Here is a 24,919-nt window from a genome sequence, read left to right on the forward strand (position 1 = left end):
GACATGCTTAGTATCAGTAAAATATTGTTTCTCATTTTTAGAGTAATGAAGATTATTTACATTCTGTTGTTAAAATGATTACAAGAAAGTAAGTACTGTCTGATATATTTTTAAATTAGCCACTTTCATTTTTCTGTCTTTTTTTCTGCCCAAGTGTATAATTATTTTCTTAGTGATCATATTCCTTTTAATGAGTATAGCTGTGCAGAAAGAACCTGTAGTCCTTTCTAAGCTGTAATGAAGTATGGCTTAATGGTTTTCCCCAATTTTGCTGGATATCTACCAATTAGAATTTATATTTTTCATGTTATACTGTTTATCCTGCATGATAACCATTGGTATGAGAGAAGCCTATTGAGTTATTTTTAAAACACTCCTGTATCCTTTACTGTATGAAGTTACTTCACCACTTCTGCTTATAATCTTTAGCTGTAAGCAGCCGAAACACACATGGATTAACCAATATGAAACTCTTTATCAAGCAAGATGCTGTGGAATGGACCCTGCCTGCCAAATCCTATGTTCAAATGGGTGATACAACTTGAAAAAGAAACAAAAAGAAAGGAGAGAGAGAGAGAGAGAGAGAGAAGGAAGGAGGGAAGGAAGGAAGGAAGGAAGGAAGGAAGGAAGGAAGGAAGGAAGGAAGGAAGGAAGGAAGGGAGGGAGGGAGGGAGGGAGGGAGGGAGGGAGGAGAAAGGAAAGGAAAAGGAGGGCCAGGCATGGCGATTCACACCTGTAAGGCCAGCACTTTGAGAGGCCGAGGTGGGTGGATTGCTTGAGCCCAGGAGTTCGAGATCAGCCTGGGCAACATGGCCAAACCCCGTGTCTACTAAAACAAATAGCCCCCAAAATTAGCCGAGCCCTGTGGTGTGCACCTGTAGTCCCAGCTACTAGGGAGGCTGAGGTGGAAGGATTGCCAGTGCCTGGGAGATGGAGGCTTCAGTGAGCCAAGATCATGCCACTGCACTCCTGCCTGACAGAGTGAGACCCTGTCTCAAAAAAAAATTATAAAATAAAGAAAGGAAGGAAGAGGCTAGCATTGTCCCAGTGGTAATGGGGAATAAATATGACAACATGTAGAGGAAGAAGTATTTAACTCTACCTGCAAATATCAAGAAGGACTTTCCTGAGAAGGTAATAACTGAGCAGAGTCTGAAGGAATAAGTAGACATTCTTCAGGAAGACAGGGGAAAAAGATCATGCCCGATAAATAGAATTGCTGGGGAAGACAGAGAGACCAAAGAAGGAGCATGCTAGACTTTTTAACATGAAAGTCTATTTTGGAAATGGGTATTTGGAGTTAAGGCGGAAGGACTGGTGGGAGATAAGGCAGGGGCTGATGACGTCACGAAGGGCCTATGCACCATGCTAAGGAATATGCACTCTGTGCTGTAGACCAGGGCTGCAAATGTGGCCTTCAGGCTGAATCTGGCTGACAGGCACGTGTTTCGTTTAGCCAGTAAAGTGTTTTGCTTGTTTTATTTTTCCTCACCAAATAGCTCTAGTGGCTGAGGCTGTTAGTTGTTCTAGCCAAAACGATTCCAGCTAGTAAGTGTAGAATGAATGGAATTGGAGAATCACCGTTTTGAAGCACGGCATTAAGTCAGACGATGGGGGGAACTTTACCAGGAAGTTATGCCTCTCAGTGTCCGCACAGGAAAACTCCTGGTCGTTCAACTAGAGGAAACAGGGAATTTCACACAAACAATTGGTCAAAACAAGTTTCAGAGGACTGAGAGTGCAGAAGGGAGAAGAAAGAGCACAGAGCAGCGTGCAGGAGAAGGCGTTAAACCCGGGGATCGGAGGCTCTGGAGGTCGGCCTCCTCAGCAGCTGGAACCTCCGCCGCCACGGGAGCTGAAACAGGAGGAGCGTCCTCGGCTTCTACTGCCTTCCAGTCCCTTGTCACTTACTGCTTCCCGCAGGCAGAGGCCAACCGGTACCCCGCTAGCAAGGGCGCCCCGCAGGTCAGGACGCACTGCGGAGCAGAGGGGTGCGACGTGCAGTGTGAGCTGAGAATAGCCAGGGTTCAGGGACCCCACCCTCACCTCCAGCAGCTCGGGGTCGCTGAAAGTCGGGCAACGAAAATGATGCCAAGAAAGAACTATTGAAAGTTATTCTCCCGACTTAAGCAAAACAACAAAACAAAACAAAAAACCCTGAATGCAATCAAACCTTAGGAGCTGAATTCCAGTTTACGGGATACACAGCAATTAAAGGAAGCCATCTGGGGCAAAACAATCAAGATATGGGACCTTCTGTAGGAAACTGATCCAGATTCTTTAAAAAGTGGAATGGGGATGGGGGAAGAAAGAAAAATGAAGGTTACCGGTCTAGATAATAAATTTTAAAAAGAAATAGGGATAATCAATTACAATGAGCGACCTTGTTTGGGTACTTGTTTGAGCACCTACTCCCCAAAAATAGGCACTGTTTAGACGGCTGAGGACTTTCGAAAATTGACTAAGTATTACGTGATGTTAAATAATCATTTATAGTTTTGCAAAGTGTGAATATTGGCATTGTAGTTATCTAAATAAATGTCCTTTTTAATATTCACACTGAAGTAAGGGCGAAATGATATTCAGCACTTGTTTTAAAATAAGCAAAAAAGGGGCAGCTGCATAGATGAAACAAACGTGGCAGAAAATTAATGCTTATTGAAGGAAACTGATATGGGGTTCATTATATTTCTATTTTTGTGGATGTTTGGTAGTTTTTATAATACATATTTAAAGAATTGAATGTAGACTATTCTCAGTAAGTTCAACTGATAGGAAGAAAAGTCAAAGCACACTGTCTTGAGGGAGACAAATACTGTTTGGGAGGTTTTGAGGTGGAAGCACCTGGAGTTTTTACTTGTGCTGTAGTAGAGAGAGGAGGGGCTGATGAAGCAAGGCAAGAGGGAACTGGAGACTCAGGCAGAGGGAGCTTTAGACAGGACTGAGACCAAAGAGGAGATGAGAGCAGGTGAAAAAGTAGAAAAATTAATTTGTTGGGGAAAAGACAGTGTAATCACCTTAAAATTCCTTTTTTAAAGATTTCTCTTTTCCCTGTGAAGGAGGTAAGTCCCTGTGTTGACAAGGAAGAATTTGTTGACAGTGAAGGAACTTACGGTAGTGAAGGCTTGAAATAGGTGATTTATGTGAAGGGAGAGGGATTAAATAAAGACTAAATAAAACATCATACACATCTAGTATTTCCCCTGAAAGACTCCCCAGGAAAAAAGTTACCTTATACTTGAACCCTTAAAAATCTTCTCCTAGTCAAGGACGCCTTCTCAGTTATTTTGCTTTATTCTGAATAATAAACTACTATTTAGAGAAGACACATTATCCTGAAGTGGCCTCAATCTATGCTAGTTTGGTATTCTTATAGGAGACTCCTGACATAATCAATTAAAAAGAAGCAAAGGTGTAAAACGATTCCTGGGTATATGACTACATCATTGTAAGCCTTTTGAAGATCACTTAAAAAAATTAGAGTATGTGGTTACTTGTAAAGATCTCCAATGAAAACGTTACCTAATGTATGAGAATACTTCTGATTTGCTACAAAATTTTCAGAGACAATGTCACTGGTTTTAGAAATTGCTGTATTGTAATTAGAATTGAAAATCAAGGATACTGGAAAACTATGTCAGGTGATTCAAAAAGTGATTCTAGTGGTGATAATTATATTGATCATACCAATGCAGAATAAACAGTTGGAATAAAATTATTTTTGTGAAAGTAGAATAAAGCAATAATTTAAAATTAACACATTAGTGAATATTCAATTTAAAACATTATCTAAGATAATATAGACATATAACTTTTAAATTTACGTGTCTCAACTTTTGCCTATTTAATTTAGCTAAAAACCCTTTTCCTAGATCTTCTCATTAGGGTAATGAGAGATTGTTCTATGTTTGGATTAGTCCTAAATTGAAAATATAATTTTTAAAGGACCCATCTATGTTTGTATATAACCTTATATGAAACTGTATATAACTATGTACTTTACATAAACCTATAGAGTTGTAAGATTTCTACTCTTGTATGACTATAAGGTAAAATCATTCATTTTCAATGGCAACAACCTAGAGTTATATTATTTTCTCCAGTCATTGGAAACTAGCAATTCCCATATAATTAAGTCAAGGGCTTTTGATGCTGTATATAAATAACCTAACAAGCTATAAAAGTTTTAGAGTCCTAGAAAGGTGTCAACACACAAAATTTCCAATATCTTGCTTAAAACAAATGAATAAAACCAAGACTGGAATCTTTCTCTCCATCGTGACTGGGAAATTATATCATCAAAGTAGAAATTGTTGTATCTTTTGGTGCTTTTTGGACTTTGGATGGAATTTTCTAGAGATCAAAATTCGTGTATTTCTGTAATCTAAACTTTTTGATGATTGTGTATGCTGCAACTTGATGTTATTTCCCTTTACCACTACTAAATTGCTGCACGAGATCTTGTAGTTTAAAGTTACACAAATTCATTTGAAAATTTAGATATCATGTTACTAACTTTTACCACAAAACAACCAAACTCTCCATTCTTTTTTTCCATACCAGTATTTTCTATTCCCCAAGGAACATATTAGAATTCATTTTTTAAAAACCTTTTCATTTGATATATCATAAAATCAGAGGGCAGCCGGTAAGACTTTGATCCCTTTCACTCCTCCACTTACACTCCCACCAAAATAAATGACCGGAAACTTTTCCACTAATGTATAGAGCCTGGAAGAATTCCAGCATGTATTTTGAACAGTTCTTTCCCCCCAAAGTTTTTAAGTTGCTATTCCAGTTTTACAGATGAGGAAATTAAAGATAGAAAAAATAAATTACTTGCTCGAAGTTAGGAAGTAAAAGAAGCAAAATTGGCACAGAGACTTTTCTAGGTCTAATACCCGTATATTATCTCTAGCACAGTATGCTACTCCAACCCCATTTTCATGGTACATACCCATTATAAAACATGAGCTTTCTTCCATTTGTGTTTGTGTGTCTTTATACATGCTCAGGCAATCCTTGATTTGCAAGATAGCGTGGGGCCATAAAAATGATTGTGCAGGTTTAAACCATGCAAGCCAATATTAACAATGGAGAAAAAAATCACAATTGTTCCATGACATTTAAACATGTGTTAAAACATTACTCTCTGTCAACTATAAATACATAGAAAACTTTAAAATATTGTTAAGCTAATTTATTACACTGTACTTTAAAACATTAAAATTATTGAGTATTAAAGTATTTGATTTCTTTTAAAAATTTTATCAAGAGTCGTTTAAATTGTCCTTGCCTTTTTCTTATCATAGAACTTAAAACACTGAGCAAATGTCTTTTCTATGCTTCAGCAAATTGTTATATTCCTTTCTAAGTTTGGATCAGTTACAGCATTTTATCATTTGCGTTTTCAGTGTCATGAAATATCTCTGAGAGTTCCTTTAATGTGAAGTTTTTCAGCAGCATCATTTCCTATGTGACATAATTTCACCACAACCATTTTTCTTATTTGTCATTTAAGTTCACCTTCACTAAGTTCCCTTTGTTGCATCTCTAGAGTCTCTCAGACAGAGGAGGTGTCAACGTTCCCGTGATCAGCTCTTTTATAGCACATCCAAATTCACTTCCAGCATTCACTTTCTGCACTTTCGTCTGTCAGCCACTTCCCTCTTTGGATTACCTACTTTTGTTAAATATCATGTAGGCCTATCACTGGGAGGCAAGGCAAGGCAACCACATGTTTTGCTGTCAACAAGTGAACTAAATAGCAGACGTACAGAGACCAGTCACCAAAAGACTTTGAAAGAAGTGATCCAATTAGTCACTAATGATGATGTGCATCTGCTATTTATATAGTGACTTGTGCACTAAAGAGCTAGCAGTGAAGTTTGTACTTTACACAATTATTCACAATATATCATGACTACAGTGTTGTTGCGGGAGACTGGTGTCATTTAACTAAAACACAGTAACTAAAATTTATGCATTCAGAATTGTGCAAAGCAAGGACTGCCTATTTTGCACATAATGGAGATTACGCATATAAAACTGTAAACTTTTAAATTTTTTACATAGTACAAAATAAACATTTCCTTGAACTTTTAACATGTTAATGAATAATGTAGTGCCTAAATTCCAATGTCATTTAAAATCACATTATCTCTAAAGGAAGACCATTTAAAATTTTCTAGTTGGTTTCCCATCCTTTACCTTGATGGTACAAGATTTATATTGGAATTTTTGTGAATCATATTTTATGTAGTTTAGTGATGTCCTTGTTGGTTTCTCAACATTAATGTTTAAAAACAAAGATGCTAAAGAGTATACATAGTCCTCCAATGAGTTGTGGACGAGAGTCTGACTGAATCCTTGCTTGCTGTGATAATCTAGTCTCAGGAGCCACGTTGCTATTCAGTGGGACTCTTACTCAATTCAAAATTATGCATTTAAAAATGATCCAATGTTCTTGCTGTCTTGCAGTGACTGTGTTATCACAACCCATGAGCTTCATTGTTTCAAATGTCACAGTACACATCTGACTGGAAACTTTAAAAAGTCAAAGTACCTGTAATTTTTATAAGAAGAAACTGATTTTACGTTGTGTATTTTAATATGTCTGTTATTAATTTATAGAAAACATCCTTTGGCTAGTTTTATGATACTGGTATCGTGTATCAACATGTGATATAATTCAAATCAAATACTATGTAAACATGCATAAGAAAATTATTTTTAAGTATATTATTCTGGAAAATTAAATATTCAATTGTAAGTCTGCATTTACTTCTATTTATAGATTCAAAAGGCAAGTGAGGTCTGGATCCTTAGAGGTCATTTCAATACCTGCCTTTTTATACTCAAGTATGTTAAATGCCAAGCACTTAGCTGAGGCCTCACAAAAATTAGCCAGGTATGTCATATTAGAAAATAGTAGCCTTAAATAACTAATTTCATCTGATAAAATCTTGAAATCAGCTCATACTAGAAACTATTTAAGACACAGTGGTGATCTGGAGCTGGCTCCTACTGGCTTTCAAGACCCAATTATGTGCATCACTTCCCAACTCTGTGTTCAATAACATCAAGTTGATAGCATGAACCACAGTAGGAGTATTTACACCATGGAAATGGGTAAAGGCTACAAAGCAAGATGTCCATCCCTCCACCCCTAAGTCAGTTGTTAAATATTTACCAGCACACCACTGATGGTCTATGTTCACGTTTATAGACGATAATTAGTAAGGCATAATGAGGAGGGGGGGAGCCTGTGATTATAAATAATTACAGCTGGATTCTAGTCCCAGCTGTTCTGTTTGCTGGTCATTATAGGCAGCTGTTTGCTGGTCATTATAGGCAGGTAGTTTCACCTTTTTTTCCCTTAGCTTTTCTAACTTTCTAGTGTATATAATGACACCTACATTGCATTATTGCAAGAGTCATTATGAGAATAAAATATATTTATGAAAGAATCTTAAAAAATTAAAAGCTCCATACACATACAAAGGATTATAATTTGGGGTATTAGTGTGGTAGGTATTATGGGAAATGTAATAATTTGGTCCCTCAAAACTTAATAAAGAAAAAGACATGCCAGAAATTAGAAAAAGGCCTTATCCCAGGAAACCGATTAGTCTTCTTTTGTTTTAAAATTATAAATAGTGTGTCAGAATCTAGTAATCTTTTAAGTGTTTTGTTTTGCTTTTAATTAGTGGTCCACATTATGCCCAGTTTTTAAAGTCACAAAGCTGGAAGTCATCCTGGATCCTTGTTTTTCCTTCAGCCTTTTATATCTCTGTCATTGTTTCTTTTTTAAAATCTCTCTACACATTATCCCTCTCATCCTCCTTCCATTGGCTTGGATTTGGTTCAGGCCTTCACCATTACAGAGTCCCTAATCTTAGCCTAACCTAACCTCTCTTACAATCCATTCTTCACGCTATACCCAGAAGAATATTTTCTCATATGAGATCAAGTCCAAAGTTTCCCACATATCAGAAAATGTCATTCATGATCTGGTCTCTGCCAACCTTGCAATCATCAACTTTTTTCTGTCAGCTCTCTGTGCTCTAAAATTAAGTGGCATGCTCTTCTACCCTTTCCACATCTTTGAAAACTTACTGTAAGATAGCCAACATTGTTGATATCTTCATATAGCACTTATCCAATTGTTGTAATTTTATTATTTTTATTATTATTATTACTATTTTCATAGGAGGTTATGAGACTCGGAAGGGCAAGAATGACTTTGGGTACTGCTCTTTGTATATTCAGGACCTGGCCTGGTATCTAGCTTTGTATGAGAATAAAGTTTCTTTGGGTGAATTTATATCCAGGCAGCCCTATGAGCAGGGATGAGCTCTTGTTCCAGGCTACAAGCCTCCCCACTAAGAAAGCAAGCAGGGCTCTCATGCCTCACCCCTCCCTGCCTGCCCACACCTTTGGCAGCGGCTTCTGTGCTCATATCTGCACTCCCCATTCACCCTGCCTCCAGATTATGCTCAAAAAAATTTGTGCTCAGTCAAAATTATTACAAAGTTCAGCTAGGAATTTCCTTCACCCTGTGGCCCATCCCCAATTCCACTGGCTGCCTTCCCTTCCCCAAGGAACTCTGTGAGATAAGGCCAGGAATGACGTCCCTGGTCTGGAGCTGGGGACCAGGAGTGCCTACAGGGCTCTTCCCACTGCTTCTACTTTTATATTTCTCTTGGCTCCCTAAATCCATTTCAGCTCTACTAGAGTAAGGTTAAATCCTTCTCCTGTGATCTGGATTTTCAGGTTCCCCAGTGGGGATGTGTGTATGGAGGCTAACATTTCTCCCCTTACACTTTGGGAACTCGCAGTTTTTCTGCCATCTCACGGAGTTTGCAGCGTCAAGTCAGTTCTTTCAAAGAGTTTGTGAATTCTTTAGGTTTTCCTGGTATGTTCCTGCAGTGTTTCTCGGAGCAAACGTTTACAATGTGCGTCTCCAGGCACTGTTCTGTCTGGCCAAGCAGGAGATGCACATTAGTCCTGTCTCCTATCTGCCATTTTTTTCTATAATTCTCTAATTCTTTTCAGTTATCATTCAAAATATTTGACTCCCTAGAGTTCAAATTGCCCCAAATCTGGCCACAATCAATCAGCTGGAGAGTAGTAATTCATATAATTACTCCATTCCCTAGGATTGGGAGAGTTGGGGCAATGTGTGGCCAAACATAAAGTCAACTTGTGAAGGGAGTTACATTGGGTTTCTTCAAGAGGCCATGAAGAGTTCCAGAGGCTTGTGGAGACTACTTTCAAAATAAAAACAAAAAAAGCAACCTTTCCCTTCCAAGTAAACCGAGGGATAAGACTTAGGGGAAATGGTTTAAAGACCCATAAAAAGAAATATTAATACTCTGTAGCAGATAGTTAACCCTAAGAATTGGGGAGAAAACTCTTGGATGATAGAATCAGTAAAGAAAGCTATTAGGAGAGACATTGAAAAAAAGAGTAAAGTTTCTTTATACTTTCATTTAAACAAGACCTAAAATCAGAAAGAATATTAACACTATTATCTAGATCAAAACTTACCTAGATAAAAATGTAAAACAAATGGGTTGTGCTTATCCTCATTTAGCAATGATAGACACTGTTCGTTGAATAAAGATGGAAAACTTTTTAGTATAAGTATATTCAATTTTACTTAATTGAAATTAATTAAGTAAAATTAATTACTTAATTATAGCTAGTACTCTGTTAGTAAATTGCCAGAGTTTTTAATTACTATTCTTATAAATAAAAATTAAATAATAATGACAAATATTAACAGATCTTATTGATTACCTTTAGTTGGCGAATCAAGCAAGTATTGGATTTTTGCATTTTGATGCTGTATGCCCAACCCAAGGCCAAGTATTATTTACAGGTAAGAAATTGGGGTGTGTATGTGTGTGTGTATATATATGTGTGTGTGTGTATATATATATACCGTGAACCTAGTAAGAATATTCATATATAATCAATTTTATATATATATACACACACATATATATGTACACACCAACTATATCTGTAGATAGATATAATTTAAATTGAAAGTGTTACTTTCTCCCTCCTTCCTATAATTTCTTCTTCCTCATTGTGTTCCTCCACCATACTTTATGCTCAGAAAATAGAAAATACTCACTGTAATAAAAAGGCAAAGGAAGTTTAAAATCGATTATATATGAATATTCTTACTAGGTTCACGGTTATAGAGAAAATTATAGTTACCTGAAGCAAACTGAAAAGAAAATCTCAAAAAAAAAAAAAGAAATTGTAGCGCCTATATTTATTTCTTGGCTTACAATTTTACTAGATTAAGCAAATGCATTTTGAGCATTTGTCAGACATTGTATATACATGTATCATTGCTACCCTAAATTTACTCATACTTTATGAGTAACACAGTTCTCAGTGTCTTACTGTATTTGTAAAAGTGAATCAATTATATATAGTTTGTACCTTCTAAATCCTTGTACATGGTAAAATAATAATGTTGTGTTTCTAAATAGTAAGTATGGACCTCACTACATAGACAATGTGCACTTATTGGAAGAATTTGCAGAAGAGAGTTCTAGACTAGAGAGAAAGTTAGAGAAAGGCCTAAAGCAAGGTATTTTCTTTTATTGGAATTAAAAAAAAAAAAGGTCCCTTTTGATTCCTAGTTAGTGGCAATGTCATGAAAACACAAGATCCGGCCAATGTACTCTTCCCAATTTGAAACACCACAGTTCTATTCTGTGTCCTCATAGTGTGCCTGAGGACGGCCACATTTTTCTTTATTACTTATGAGGCTCTCTTCGTCTACAGATTATGCATAATATATATTAAATAAAAAAGAAAGCTCATTTCCATTGCCCTCTCTTTCTTGTGGAGGATATTTTTAGGCTTACCCCATGACTCTAACCAGCTAGTTGTGGAGTTGTGGGTGAGACAGCCGGTTGCTTTTTGTCTTCTCTTTGCTGGGAACTACTTTGTCAGTCACAATATCTGGAGCTAGAATGTGGCACCTTCATCAGGAGCATGAAGCTCCTTCGTCTTAGCTATGGGCTCAATGTTCGCATCTCTCCCAAAGCCTCCCAACGTTTCATTTTTGTTTTGTTTTGTTCTTGAGACAATGTCTTGCTCTGTCGCCCAGGTCGGAGTGAAGTGGCACAATCATGGCTCACTGAAGCCTTAAGTAGCTGGGACTACAGGTGCACATCACCACACTCGACTAATTTTTTGTAGTTTTTACATAGGCAGGGTTTAGACATGTTGCCCAGGCTGGTCTCGAACTCCTGGGCTCAAGCAATCTGCCTGCCTCAGCCTCCAAAAGTGCCGGGACTATAGGCGTGAGCCACAGCTCCTGGCCTCCCTCCCAAAATTAATATGTTAAAATTCTTACCCCCAAGGTGATAGTATTTGGAAGTGGAGCCTGTGGGAGGCAATTAGATTATGCAGGCAGAGCCTCATAAATGGGATTAGTGCCCTTGTAAAAGAGACCTCAGAGAGCTAGCTGGCCCCTTTTACTGTGTGGGGATACAGTGGAAGCCATCATGTATGAGGAATGGGCCCTCAGCAGACATAAGCCTGCTAGCACCTTGTTCTTGGCCTTCCCAGGCTCCAGGACTGTTTGTTGTTTATAAACTACCCATCGTATGGTATCTTGTTATAACAGCTCAAATGGACTAAGACAGTTCTAAACTAGAAACTGAAGTATTTGTGAGGATGAAAGTGGATTTAGATAAAGAGACTCTTTCAAAGAGGGATTTAGATGGAATGTTTAGTATTTAGGAAAGAAACAGATAATTTCTTGTCTGGTTAATCTCAGAATCAAACATGGAGCAGGGTACGGTGTCTCATACCTGTAATCTCGGCACTTTAGGAGGCCAAGGCAGGAGGCTCACTTGAGCCCAGGAGTTGGGAGGCCAAGGCAGGAGGATTACTCGAGCCCAGGAATTCGAAACCAGCTTGGGCAACATGGTAAATCCCTATCTCTACAAATAATATAAATATTAGGCAGGCGGCACGTGCCTGCAGTCATGCCAGTGCACTCCAGCCTGGGTAATGGAGTGAGACCCTGTCAAAAAAAAAAAAAAAAAAAGGAGATCAACTAACTGTAAATACCTTCAATTAACTGAAACTGAAATAAAATTATTATTTTATAAAAAACATTTTCTTCAGTATATTCTATTGTATTTTTTATTTTCAAGTTAATGTAGCTTACTCAATGAAAGCGTCGAAGGTACTAATGTCTTTTGGGGTTTTTTTTTTCAGCTAGAAGATGATATCATAGCTAAAGAGATGTACTTTACAAAAATAACAGATTTTGTAGGTAACATCAGTTCAAATAATTGGTTTTTTATTGAGTTTTCAATGCTTGGATTCATAGGTAAGCAATAGATCTACTTTGTTGGATCAAGTTTTTTAGCACACAATAATTTAAAACATTTAAAAGAGTTTTTCAGTTTGTTTATTACTAAAGGAAAAAGAATGGCATGATTTTTATAAAGACATGAATATCTTAACAGTATAATCAGATACAAGTACCTGAATTCCAGATAATGTGTTTTCTTAAGTCAAACTTTTTTCTAGAGAGATAAAATTGACATTTAGACACTTACGTTATAGAAGCATAAAAGAGTTACCATTTATTAAGTGCTTGCTGTGAGTCTGGCACACATGTTAGCTCAGTGGCTAAGACGCACTTTTCTCTGCTTTATAAAAATACTGAAACTCAGATAATTAAAATTTTAGAGAAAGGGATTTTAACTCAGTTGCTGCAATTTCCAGTATGCTAAAGCTGACGGTCTTAAAAAATGTAAAAACATAAGAGGAATTATATCCACCGCAGAAAATTTCCAAATGCTGTGCCCATAATGAGATTTTTTTTGTTTTTTACTATTCTTCCATAGATTTTCCTTTTAAATTCTTCAATTTTTCTTTCTTCACTTCCATGCTTTTTTCTTTCCTTTGAACTTCAAGGCCCCAAGTTAAATTACCATACTCCTCATTTTATGGTGCATGACATTATTGATTCATGCAGGAACTCTTCCTTATTTATTCTTTTCTTTTATTCCCAATCCCTACACCCACTTCCTGCCATTCTTCAATATATTGTTCACTCTAATATGTTCAAAATACACTTATAAATACACAATATCCATGTAAAATATTTGATGCTTTTCATATTTGTATATTCCTATTCCTTACATTTTTGTCCTCAAAACTTGATTTCTAAACTATCAGCATGTTTTTTTATGTTCATGTAGTTTATTGGTTTTTTACCGTTGCATAAGTGCTGCATAATGATGGCCACTGAAATTTCTGCATTCAGAATTGTGCAGTGAGGACTACCTGTTTTGCACATAGAGGTCATGCATATAAAACTGTAACTTGCTTTTAATTTCTTTACGTCAACAATCCCACGATCAGCTGTCTTATAGTCACATCCAAATTCACTTCCAGCGTTCACTTTCTGTGCTTTCATCTGTCATCCAGTCCCTTCTTTTGATGACCTACTTTTGTTAAATGTCATGTGGATTTATCACCGGAAGGCAAGGCAAGACAACCACACGTTTTGCTGTCTACAAGTGGACTGAATACTGGATGCACAGTGACCACTCACCAAAAAACTTTGAAAGAAGTGACTTATCACTTATCACTCACATTTGGTTTATCTATTTCCTGAGTGGCAGACTTTAATTGCTTCCAATGTTCTGCTACTATGAAAAAATGAAGTGACGTATATGTCCCCTGGAGTGGACTGCTGAGGATTCACATAGCTCTAAGTACTGCCGATTGCTTTACAGATTGGTTATATGGTTTATGCTTTCTTTTTTTTTTTTTTTTTTTTTTGAGACGGAGTCTCGCTCTGTTGCCCAGGCTGAAGTGCAGTGGCGCGATCTTGGCTCACTGCAAGCTCTGCCTCCCGGGTTCAGGCCATTCTCCTGCCTCAGCCTTCTGAGTAGCTGGGACTACAGGCGCCCACCACCGCGCCCGGCTATTTTTTTTTTTTTTGTATTTTTAGTAGAGAGGGGGTTTCACCGTGGTCTCAATCTCCTGACCTTGTGATCCGCCCACCTCGGCCTCCCAAAGTGCTGGGAGCCACCGCGCCCGGCGGTTTATGCTTTCATAAGCAGTGCATAAAAGTTCGTGCTTCCCCATATGCTTGACAACACTTGGTTTTATCTATTATTATATGCATATATTTGCCATTCTCAGTATAAAGCATTTCTGGGATTGCTGGTAAGGTCCATCTGTTTTTCATATACTCACTCGATGACTTTTGTGTTTCATGTTTTCTGTAAAATTTTAAGGGCCCAAAGGTTTTTCCTCAGCCTTTTTTAAAATAAGAAGGAAAATTTTTGTTAACAATAATACCCAATGAAAAGCATGGAGACAAAATAATCTTGCTGATGGATTAGTCTGAGAACTTAAAATTCTCAAAAAAGTTTACTTTCTCAGCGAAGTCAAGTAGGAGACACACAGAGAATACTTACATTCTGATCACAAGAGCACATTGAACAAGGTGCACTATTTACAGGATGCCAAATCTTATTCAAGCTTAAACTTACAAAAGTTTTGCTTTTAGTTATGATAATTCGGTTATTCATTATTTGCTAAAAATATGAGCTTGCCAACTAGAATTTTACAGCATGGTGACAGCAGGTTAGGAATTGAATCAGCTATTTTATACATCATTAAATCACTTGCTTTGGTCACTATACAAATGGGTGCAAAACATTAAAATACAATTATACATTTTAGTAAGTGACCCGTATAAACTCAAGTCCTAGTGAAGAATGAAGCATGCTTACATCCTACTTTCATATTTATCAAATCATTAGATGTATTTTACATTATTTACTTTGAAGTGAATATGTACCTGAATCTTATCCCTTCAACTTCATTTTAAAATTAAAGATGCAGCATATTAGAAAAAAATTATTAGACCTAATGGAATAATATTTTAAAATATAGTAAATCTTTAAGAATAACAAATATAGGCCAGGCGCGGTGGCTCCAGCCTGTAATCCCAGCACTTTGGGAGGCCGAGACGGGCAGATCACGAGGTCAGGAGATCGAGACCATCCTGGCTAACATGGTGAAACCCCGTCTCTACTAAAAAAAATACAAAAAACTAGCCGGGCGAGGTGGCGGGCGCCTGTAGTCCCAGCTACTTGGGAGGCTGAGGCAGGAGAATGGCGTAAACTCGGGAGGCGGAGCTTGCAGTGAGCTGAGATCTGGCCACTACACCCCAGCCTGGGGGACAGAGCGAGACTCCGTCTCAAAAAATATATATATATATATATATATATATTTATATAAATATATATATATAAAGAAAAAAGCATCCTGTTAAAATAATTCTCAAATATTGAAATAAGAGAGTACTTTAATAAAATTAAGTAGTAAAAATGAAAAATGTGGTAGATTAATAAAGTGCTACAAAAATCAGGTAAAAAATACAGTTTGTACAAAATTAAGTAAAAGATTACAGCGCCTATATGTTTCATTCTATTCACTTATCTTTCACTTGATTTAGGCAATCGATTCGCATTAGTTATCACAATTGATTTCCTGAGAGTATTGACTATTCTAAACCTGCTTATATTCTCCTTCAGATGTGGTAATTCTTGATACTTAAGCAGATATAGTGTTCAATTTTATCATTGTCCAACTTCAGTAGTGCTTTAATCTTTAGTGCTAAGGAATGGGACATATTTAAATTTTAATAACTTTTGCTTTTTTCCCATGTTAAAGGAATGAACAACTATATATGAATTATTTGCATCTAATTATATTTTTTCCCATAGGAAAGCTGTTTAGATCTGAGGACTTAACTCACTTTGTACGGTTTTTTTTAATGTTCTACAAAGAGAAACCCATAGACTGGCTCCTGAATGACATTTTTCAGGTAAAGGTGTGTGACACAGGAGAAGATCTTGTGAGTATTCATTTACTTTACGAATAAAAAATATTTTAGGAAAAATATTATCTAATGTAATTACCTAAAATGTGTTTACCAAACCAAATCTGATAAATACATCAATTTTTTAAATTTCTAATATCCCCAATTTTGATCTTTCTACCTGTTAAATGAAGTAATGAGAGACCCCTAAAATGTAGTGAAAAGTTGAAACAGAGGATCAAAAACAGAGTGAACAAACAGAAAAAAATGGTAGACATAAATTCAAACATGCCAATACTTACATTAATATAAATGATTAAAGTACACTATTAAGAGTTTGTCAGAGTCGATTTTTTAAATGATGCCACCACTAAAGTCAATATTCAGTTCAAATATTATAGATAGGTTAAAACTGTGGATGAAAAAAATATACACCATACAAACACAAATCAAAGGAGAATTGCAGTAGTAGCTATTTAGTTATTTATTGAGACTCATTCTGTAGCCCAGGCTGGATTGCAGTGGCACAATCACAGCTCACTGCAACCTCAACCTCCCTGGGCTCAGGTGATCCTCCCACCTCAGCCTCCTCAGTAACTGGGACTATAGGTGCATGCCACCATGCCCAGCTAATTTTTGTATTTTATACAGAGACAGGCTTTCGCCATGTTGCCCAGGCTGGTCTCAAGCTCCTAGGCTCAAACCATCACACCTTGTCCTCCAAAAGTGCTGGGATTACAGGGGTGAGCCACAATGCCCAGCTTATAGTAGCTATATTAATATCAGAATAAACTTAAAAGCAAAGAAAAAAAAACAGTCTAGGTATCAAGAAAGATATTATATATAATAAAAGGGTTAATTTACCAAGAAGACAACAGAGTCTTGAAATACATGAAGCAAAAACTGACAGAACTAAAAGAAAAAATACATTGATCTACAATTACAGTTGGAGATTTCAACTCTTCTCTCTCTCAGTAATCAGCAGAACTGATAGTCAGAAAACCAGCAAGGAGATAAAAGAACTGAACATCACCATCTGTCAACTGGATTTAATTGGCAGTTAAAAACCACTACATCCAATAACAGTAAGAAATACATTCTCTAAAAAAAACAGATACAACATTCACCAAAATAGCCACATCTTGAATCATAAAACAAAGCTTAACAAATTTAAATTGAATTTTTAAATGTATGTTCTTGTACCACAATGGAATCAAATTAGAAATCAGCAACATAAAGATAACTGAAAAATCTCAAGCACTTGATAATTAAACAACACACTTCTCAATAAGCCCTAGATGAAGGAAGAAGTTTTAAAGGAAATTAGACAACTCTTTGAAATGAATGAAAATACAATGTTTCAACATTTCTGGAATGCAGCTAAAGCACTGCTTAGAGAGAAAGCTTATAGACTTAAATCTATATCTCAGAAGAGAAGAAAGATCTCACATTCATAATCTCAACTTCTACATTAACAAACTAGAAAAAGAAGGGCAAAACAAAAGGTAAAGGAAGAGAGGGAAGAAAATAATAATAATAAAAGAAAACAGAAAATTAAAAGCATAAAAATAACAGAGAAAACCAATAAAACCCAAAGGTAATTTTTTTAAAAAGAGCAATAAAACTGCTAAGTTTCTAATAAGAGTGACAAAAAAATACAGCTTATCAACATTAGAAAGAAAGTGGGAGTTCCACAACATACTCCACAGATACCAAAAGGATAATAAGGGAATACTGCAGGCACTTCCTTGCATATTCAAAGAGCAACTTGAAAATGAAATCCATCAAAAATTGTAAATTACCAAAACTCATCCAAACTGAAACTGGTAACCTGAGTAGTCCTATATCTACTAAAGAAATTAAATTATTATTTTAAATCCTCAAAAGGAAATTTCTACATCCAAAGGGTTTAAAGGTGTATTCTACTAAATGGAGATGAAATAATAACAATTGTATATAATATCTTCTCCAAAATAGAAGAGGAAAAGGTACATCCCAATTCTTTTCATGAGGCCGGCATTATCATGACATGAAAACCAGACAAAAACAGAGCGAAAAAGGAAACCAAGACCAAATATCCCCCAAATATATAGACAGAAAAATCTTCCAAGTAACAGTGAATTGAATCTAGCCATATGTAAAAAGAAAAATACACCATACTAATTGGTATTTATCCTATGAACACAAAACTGGTTTAATGTTTAAAAATCATACAGTGTAACCCATCAATTTAAGATTCTAAAGAAGAAAAGCCACATGATAATATCAACTGATGCAGAAAAATCATTTGATGAAATTCAAAATTCATACATGATAAAAACTCCCAGCCAATTAGGAATAGAAAGAAACTTCTCTGACATGTTAAAGAGCATCTAGGGAAATCCCATAGCCAACTTCATGTTTAATTGTTGAAAACTGGATGCTTTCTCTCTAAGATTAAGAAAAAAGTAACCATATCCATCCTCACCACTCCTATTCAACCTTTTACTGGAAGTTCAAAGTAGTGCAATAAAGGGAAAAATAAAGGCACATGAATTGAAAAGCAAATGCCATGATTGTCTATGCAGCAAATCACAAAGAATACACACACACACACACACACACACACACACACACCCTAGAACTGATAAATGACTTTGAGCAAAGTTGCAAGATACAAGGTCTATACACACAAAAATCCATCATTTTTCCTCAAAATAGCAATGAAACGTTGAAAACCAAATGTATTAGTCCATTTTCACACTGCTATAAAGAACTACCTGAGACTGGGTCATTTATAATGAAAAGAGGCTTAATTGACTCACAGTTCTACATGACTAGGGAGGCCTTAGAAAACTTACAATCATGACAGAAGGTGAAGGGAGACAAGGGACGTCTTATATAGCAGCAGGCGAGAGAAAGCCAGGGGGTAATTGCCACACACAAAACCATTAGATCTCATGAGAACTCACTCACCAACATGGGAACAGCATGGGGGAAATTTACCCACATGATCCAATCACCTCCCACCAACTCCCTCCCCTGAAACATAAGAATTACAATTTGACATGAAATTTTGGGTGGAGACAAAGAGAAAAATGGTCTCACCAACATTTCAAAATTACTTACAATATTTAAAAACATTATATATAAAATATTTATGTATCTGTATGTGTATACATTTAACAAAATATGTACATTGTCTATATGCTGGACACCTTAAAATGCTAATGAAAGGGATAGAGAGACATACCATGATCATAGATTGGGAAGCTCAACCTAGTAAAGGTATGAATGTTCCCCAAATTGGTCTATGGATTTAATACAATTCTAATCAAAATCCCAGCAGAAATTTTTTGGTAGGTATTCTACCAAAACTGACTCTAGAATTTTTAAGAGAAGACAAAGGAAATAAATCAACTAAAATAATTTTGAAAAAGCAGAATAAAGTTGGGAAAATCACATTATTCAATCTGAAAGCTTACGATAAAGCTACAGTATTCAAGACAAGCCACCTTTATTGGCAAAACGAGAAACATAAAGGTCCATGGAGCAGAATAGAGTCCGGAAATAGGCCCACAAAATATAACCAACTGATATTTTACAAAGAAGTGTATGCAATTCAATGGAGAAAGAATAATCTTATCACAAATGTTTACTGGATCAATTGGTGCCCTATCTCTCAACCAGACTGCAACCTAAACCTCACACTTTATACAAACATTATTTCAAAATAAATCATCTATCTAAATACAAAAAATCATCTATCTAAACACTAAAACTCTTGGAAGAAAATATAGAAAAAATGTTCAGGACCTAGGGCTGGGTGAAATTTTTTTTAAATGACACTGAAAGCATTTTTAAAAATTGATAAATTGGACCTCATCAAAATTAAAAATTTTTGTGCTGCAAAAAGGTACCGTTAAGAGGATGATAAGACACCACAGACTAGGAGAAAATATTTGTAAATTTCATATCCAACAAAGGACATGTATTCAGTATATGTATAGAACTCTCAAAACAAACAACTCAATTTTAAAAAGGGCAAAAGATTTGAACAGACACTATCCAGACTCCATAAAAGTAATGATTGTCCTTACAGCAATATGAAATAAGCTCAGCTTTATCAACAGTTTGTTTTGAGGGTGTATTTACCAAGCCATTATTTTATATGCTAAACTGTAACTCCTCAACCAATTTTATCTGATGCTAATTTAATTTCAAATTAAATTAACTCTAAACCATTAAATTACTTTACAGTTAAAAGAGAAACTGTTAATATTTCCTATGTGTTAGTACTGGGTAGAAATGCATCTAAATAAACCTGTTATGTAAAAAATCACTATATATATAAATTTTAGATTTATTTTTCTGAATCTTCTATGTATAAAAACCTATAAAATAATTCTCAGTGATCATAATTATTCCAAATGTTTGTGGGGTTTTTATTGTTTGTTTTGTTTTTGTTTTTTAAAAATGGAGTCTCACTATATTGCCCAAGCTGGTCTCAAACTCCTGAGCAATCCTCCCACCTCAGCCTCCCAAAGTGCTGGGATTACAGGCATGAGCCACTGTGCCCAGGCTTCAAATGTTTGTTTTTAATAGGAGTGGTTCTATAGGTCATCCTTCTTATTTTCATTTTTGAGAAAATTATCCAGATTATTCTTCATTGACTATAAATTGGTTCTTTGTTTTAATATCACATTTTTACTCTCTAAGAAGAAATTGAGGTGATATAATTCAATACAGAAATTAGTCAATGAATATGGGAAGTGAAAGAATACTGTAGTCTGACAGATATAGATAGAAAAATACCAAGCATTTTATTTGAGTTATTATAATTAAAAGAAAGAGAGGAAATATAGTTGGTACAACACTAAGCTGGTTTTCTAAGACAGAGTTCATGCAAATACACGTTGTAACAAAAATCTTTTTTACCCCAACTCCTTTGCTCTATTCTTATGAAGAAAAAGCTAAGAATTAAATATTTTGTTTATATTTTTAAATATGAAAATAGAACTCTAGCAAAAACTAATATATAAAAATTCTACTATCAGTAAACGCAATACAAAGCAGTATCTGGGTTTTTACAGAAGATTGTTGTTTCTCTTTTTCCACAGGGAAACTGTATAAAAAGAAAGAAGCAAATACGTATTCGGTATAAACCTTCTCTTTTCCAGCATGTGGGTATACATTCATCATTCCCTGGAAAAGAACGATATGAAAAAGTAAGATTTTGAAATGTAACTTTAGTAACATACGATATTTTATAAACGTATAAAATACGATTTAGAAAAAGAGTGGTGACATAAGAGACTATAAAATATGGTTGCTTAAGCAGAATTCATCTTATGGTAGAACTGTATGTTGTGAAGAACATTTGTAAATTAAGCAATCATCTTTTAAAGCCCCAAGTTATCTATCATGGTAAGAAGAATTCAGCCTACATAAACTATTTTGCCTTACTGTTCCCAGTCGTGCAATTCAAAGAAGACTAAAAAAGTGTTTTGAAAATTATAATAAAATTCACTATTTTAGTCTAAAATTCAAAATTATACTATAATATTTCAAAAATAAAATCCTTCTACTATTTAATTTAAATGTATCAGAATTTTTATTTCAGATCTCTGTTTGTTTTACCAGATGCAGAAAAATTTAGCATTGCTTGGTTTTTAGTCATTCTTAAAATTTTGCATCATTTTCAGATACAATATTATTGATAATTGACTCAGCCCCCTAGTGTAGTAGAAGAAACAAAGATTTCAAGGTCAAAGCACCTAGTTTTCAGTCCTGGTGAACTAGGGAGTACATATATGATACTGGGCAAGTTCTAACACTCCTCTGAGCTTTCTTCATCTATAAAAGCTTTAAAGAGTTTAAATGATCCTTAAGATTTCTTCCACCCTCGACACCTCTACCTTTAGTGTCTTTACACTATGAAAGAAATGCTTGCTTTAATCCTCTGACAACTGAATGAGAAATAGACATATACATCTTCCCATCATTTATGACTCACCCTCTTTCTGCTTTTTCTGCTTTGTGTATTGTAATGCATGATTTGGAACCATGCCTAGAACATAATGTGAAGTCAGTAAATGTTAGCTGTTGGCTATCAAGCAAGGTGGAATCCAACAAAGAAAATGTGCCAAACAAGACAAATATGTGCCTGGAATAATGAAAACGTAACTGTTGTGAATCTTTGTGCAAAAAATCACACCATCAGAATACATAGCTGTAGATATGATGCAGAAATAAATTGGTCTATACCATTCTCTTTTTCGACGCTATTATAATGCGATTCTTTCATTATACTTTTTGGCCAGATATGATATTTTAACCTCACTTTTGTAAATTCATGGCATATTAAGGAAATGTAGACACAAACATTCATATTTTGATGTTATAATGCTGGCTTTTTTTCCTTTTTTATACTTGATACCACACAAAATAGAAGTCAATAACAATTTAAAAATATGTCAAATGTGTTTATATTCAAATTATTTTTAAAATTTTTAACAGGATGTTTATTATTAGGAGTTTCATGCTTCTAAAGCTTCTTTAAAAAGTATCAAAATCATTCTTTGGAAATAATGGCATAATAAGGATTAGACTATTTCTCAAATTTCTTAAGAGACTACATCATATTTTAAAATACTAATCCTTCAATAAAGTGGTAAGTATAAGAAAATTGATATAAATATATAGACATCAGATATTTATTAATTTTATTTTAAATTACATTCTATGAATGTTCAACTTTTATTACTGTGTTTCCCTTAATATTCATTTCTTTAAGTCTTTTTTAAAAACTTTTAGATAAAATTTGTTCTTTAACCAGTTAAATTTTGTTTTACCCTTATGATAAAACTTGTTTTTTTGAGAAGTAGTCTCGCTCTGTCGCCCAGGCTGGAGTGCAGTGGCGCGATCTCGGCTCACTGCAAGCTGCGCCTCCCAGGTTCACACCATTCTCCTGCCTCAGCCTCCAGAGTAGCTGGGACTACAGGTGCCCGCCACCACGCCCAGCTAATTTTTTGGTATTTTTAGTAGAGATGGGGTTTCACCATGTTAGCCAGGATGGTCTCTTACCTTGTGATCCGCCTGCCTCGGCCTTCCAAAGTGCTGGGATTACAGGAGTGAGCCACCGTGCCCAGCCATGATTAAACTTTTTAAATTGTAAGATAAATTTTCTACAGTTTTATTAAGCAGAAAAATAATTTTATTTATCTCTAGTCATCCAGCTTATAGTTCAAAAAATAATAATTTAATAAAACAAAAATATGCCCTTTTAGTGATGAATTTTCTTAGTTTTTAAATTTTTTGAAATTTGCCTAGATTGTCAGTTTAAATGCTGTTTATCATTTCATATTCTAGGTCTATGATAAACATAAAAATTTCTTTTGGAAACAACTAACATATTTCCACATTGGTTAACAAAACCATACTTTCTGAAAATTCAAATAAAATACTTAAAAGAAAGATTTTTCTTAGTTGATAAGCTAATATTGTGTATTCTATAATTTTCTACTTCTCCATTGTATTCAAAAAGTCATTTTCCATTTATTACAGTGCACTGGGCATAGGGCCAATTGTTTAAATGTACTGCAATTAAGGTTGCCAGATAAAATACAGGACACCCAACTGACTTTGAATTTCAGTTAAATAACGATTTTTTTTTCATGTATGTCTCATTTGTTTTGTTGTTGTAGTAGTTGTTGCTAAATCTGACAAGCCTAGTTGGAGGTGATGAAGGGACAGGGAGTAGAAGGATACTGCCCATAAAAATGCTTTAACTGAAAAGAATACCACACACAGAGAAGAAAGGATCAGCACAAGAACTCCAGCAACTCAAATGATCAGAGTGTCTTCTGTCCTGCAAATGACCACACTGGTTCTCTAACAAAGGCTCTTAATCAGGCTGAGATGGCTGAAATGACAGAAATAAAATTCAGGATATGGATAGAAATTAAGATCTTCAAGATTCAGGAGAACGTTAATACTTGATCCAATGAATCTAAGAATCAAAATATAACAATACAGGAACTGACAGATACTTGATCCAATGAATCTAAGAATCAAAATATAACAATACAGGAACTGGCAGATACTTGATCCAATGAATCTAAGAATCAAAATATAACAATACAGGAACTGACAGATAAAATAGCCAGTATAACAAATAATCTGACCTGATAGAGCTGAAAAACACTCTACAAGAATATCCTAATGCACTTGCAAGTATTAACAGTAGAATAGACCAAGTTGAGGAAAGAATCTCAGAGCTTGAAGCCTGCCTTCCTGAAATAAGATAGTCAAAATAAACAAAAAGAGTGAAAAAGAATAAACAAATCTCCCAGAAATATGAGATTACGGAAACAGGCCAAATCTATGAATCACTAGCATCACTGAATAAGACAGGGTTTGAAAGCTGACAACTTGGAAAATTTATTTCAGAATATTGCCAATGAAAGCTTCTCCACCCTTGCTAGAGAGGACAACATTCAAATTCAGGAAATGCAGAGAATCCCTGCAAGATACTAGAAGATCATCTGCAAGACACATAATTATCTGATTTACAGAGGTCAAAATGAAAGAAAGAATGTTAAAGGCAGCCAGAGAGAAAGGGCAGATAACCTGTAAAGGGAACCCCATTAGGCTAGCAGTAGACCTCTCAGTTGAAACCCTGCAAGCCAGAAGAGATTGGAGGCCTATATTCAGCATTCTAAAAGAAAAAAATCTTCAACCAAGAATTTCATATCCAGCCAAACTAAGCTTCCTAAGCAAAGGAGAAATAAGATCCTTTTCAGACAAGCAAATGCCGAGAGAATTCATTACCACCAGACCTGCCTTACAAAAGCTCCTGAAAGGAGCACTAAATATGGAAAGGAAGGACTGTTACTGGCCAATGCAAAAACACATTTAAGTACACAGACCAGTGACATTATAAAGCAACCACACAAACAGGTTTGTGTAATAAGCAGCTAACAACACAATGACAAGCTCAAATGCACACATATTAATACTAATCTTGAATGTAAATAGGCT

The 24,919-nt window shown here is 35.4% G+C and overlaps 1 protein-coding gene across 4 annotated transcripts in view; it reads left to right on the forward strand.

The window, feature by feature from the left end:
• The window catches only part of MGAT4D (MGAT4 family member D), a 56,685-nt gene that overhangs the window by 27,066 nt on the left and 4,700 nt on the right, over positions 1-24,919 (forward strand). For 3 of the 4 annotated variants that reach the window (XM_009207602.4, XM_017959063.3, XM_017959062.3), the window contains exons 5-11: positions 42-88; positions 6,797-6,910; positions 9,811-9,886; positions 12,262-12,376; positions 15,804-15,934; positions 20,998-21,105; positions 22,397-22,550. In XM_009207602.4, the coding sequence (XP_009205866.1) occupies positions 42-88; positions 6,797-6,910; positions 9,811-9,886; positions 12,262-12,376; positions 15,804-15,934; positions 20,998-21,105; positions 22,397-22,411 (606 nt within the window). In that variant the 3' untranslated portion in view covers positions 22,412-22,550. The remainder of the gene's footprint in view (positions 1-41; positions 89-6,796; positions 6,911-9,810; positions 9,887-12,261; positions 12,377-15,803; positions 15,935-20,997; positions 21,106-22,396; positions 22,551-24,919) is intronic. The other variant, XM_003899215.5, reaches the window with a different exon arrangement.

The sequence above is a fragment of the Papio anubis genome, chromosome 3, assembly GCF_008728515.1.
Source record: "Papio anubis isolate 15944 chromosome 3, Panubis1.0, whole genome shotgun sequence".
In the NCBI taxonomy this organism is placed as follows: domain Eukaryota; kingdom Metazoa; phylum Chordata; class Mammalia; order Primates; family Cercopithecidae; genus Papio; species Papio anubis.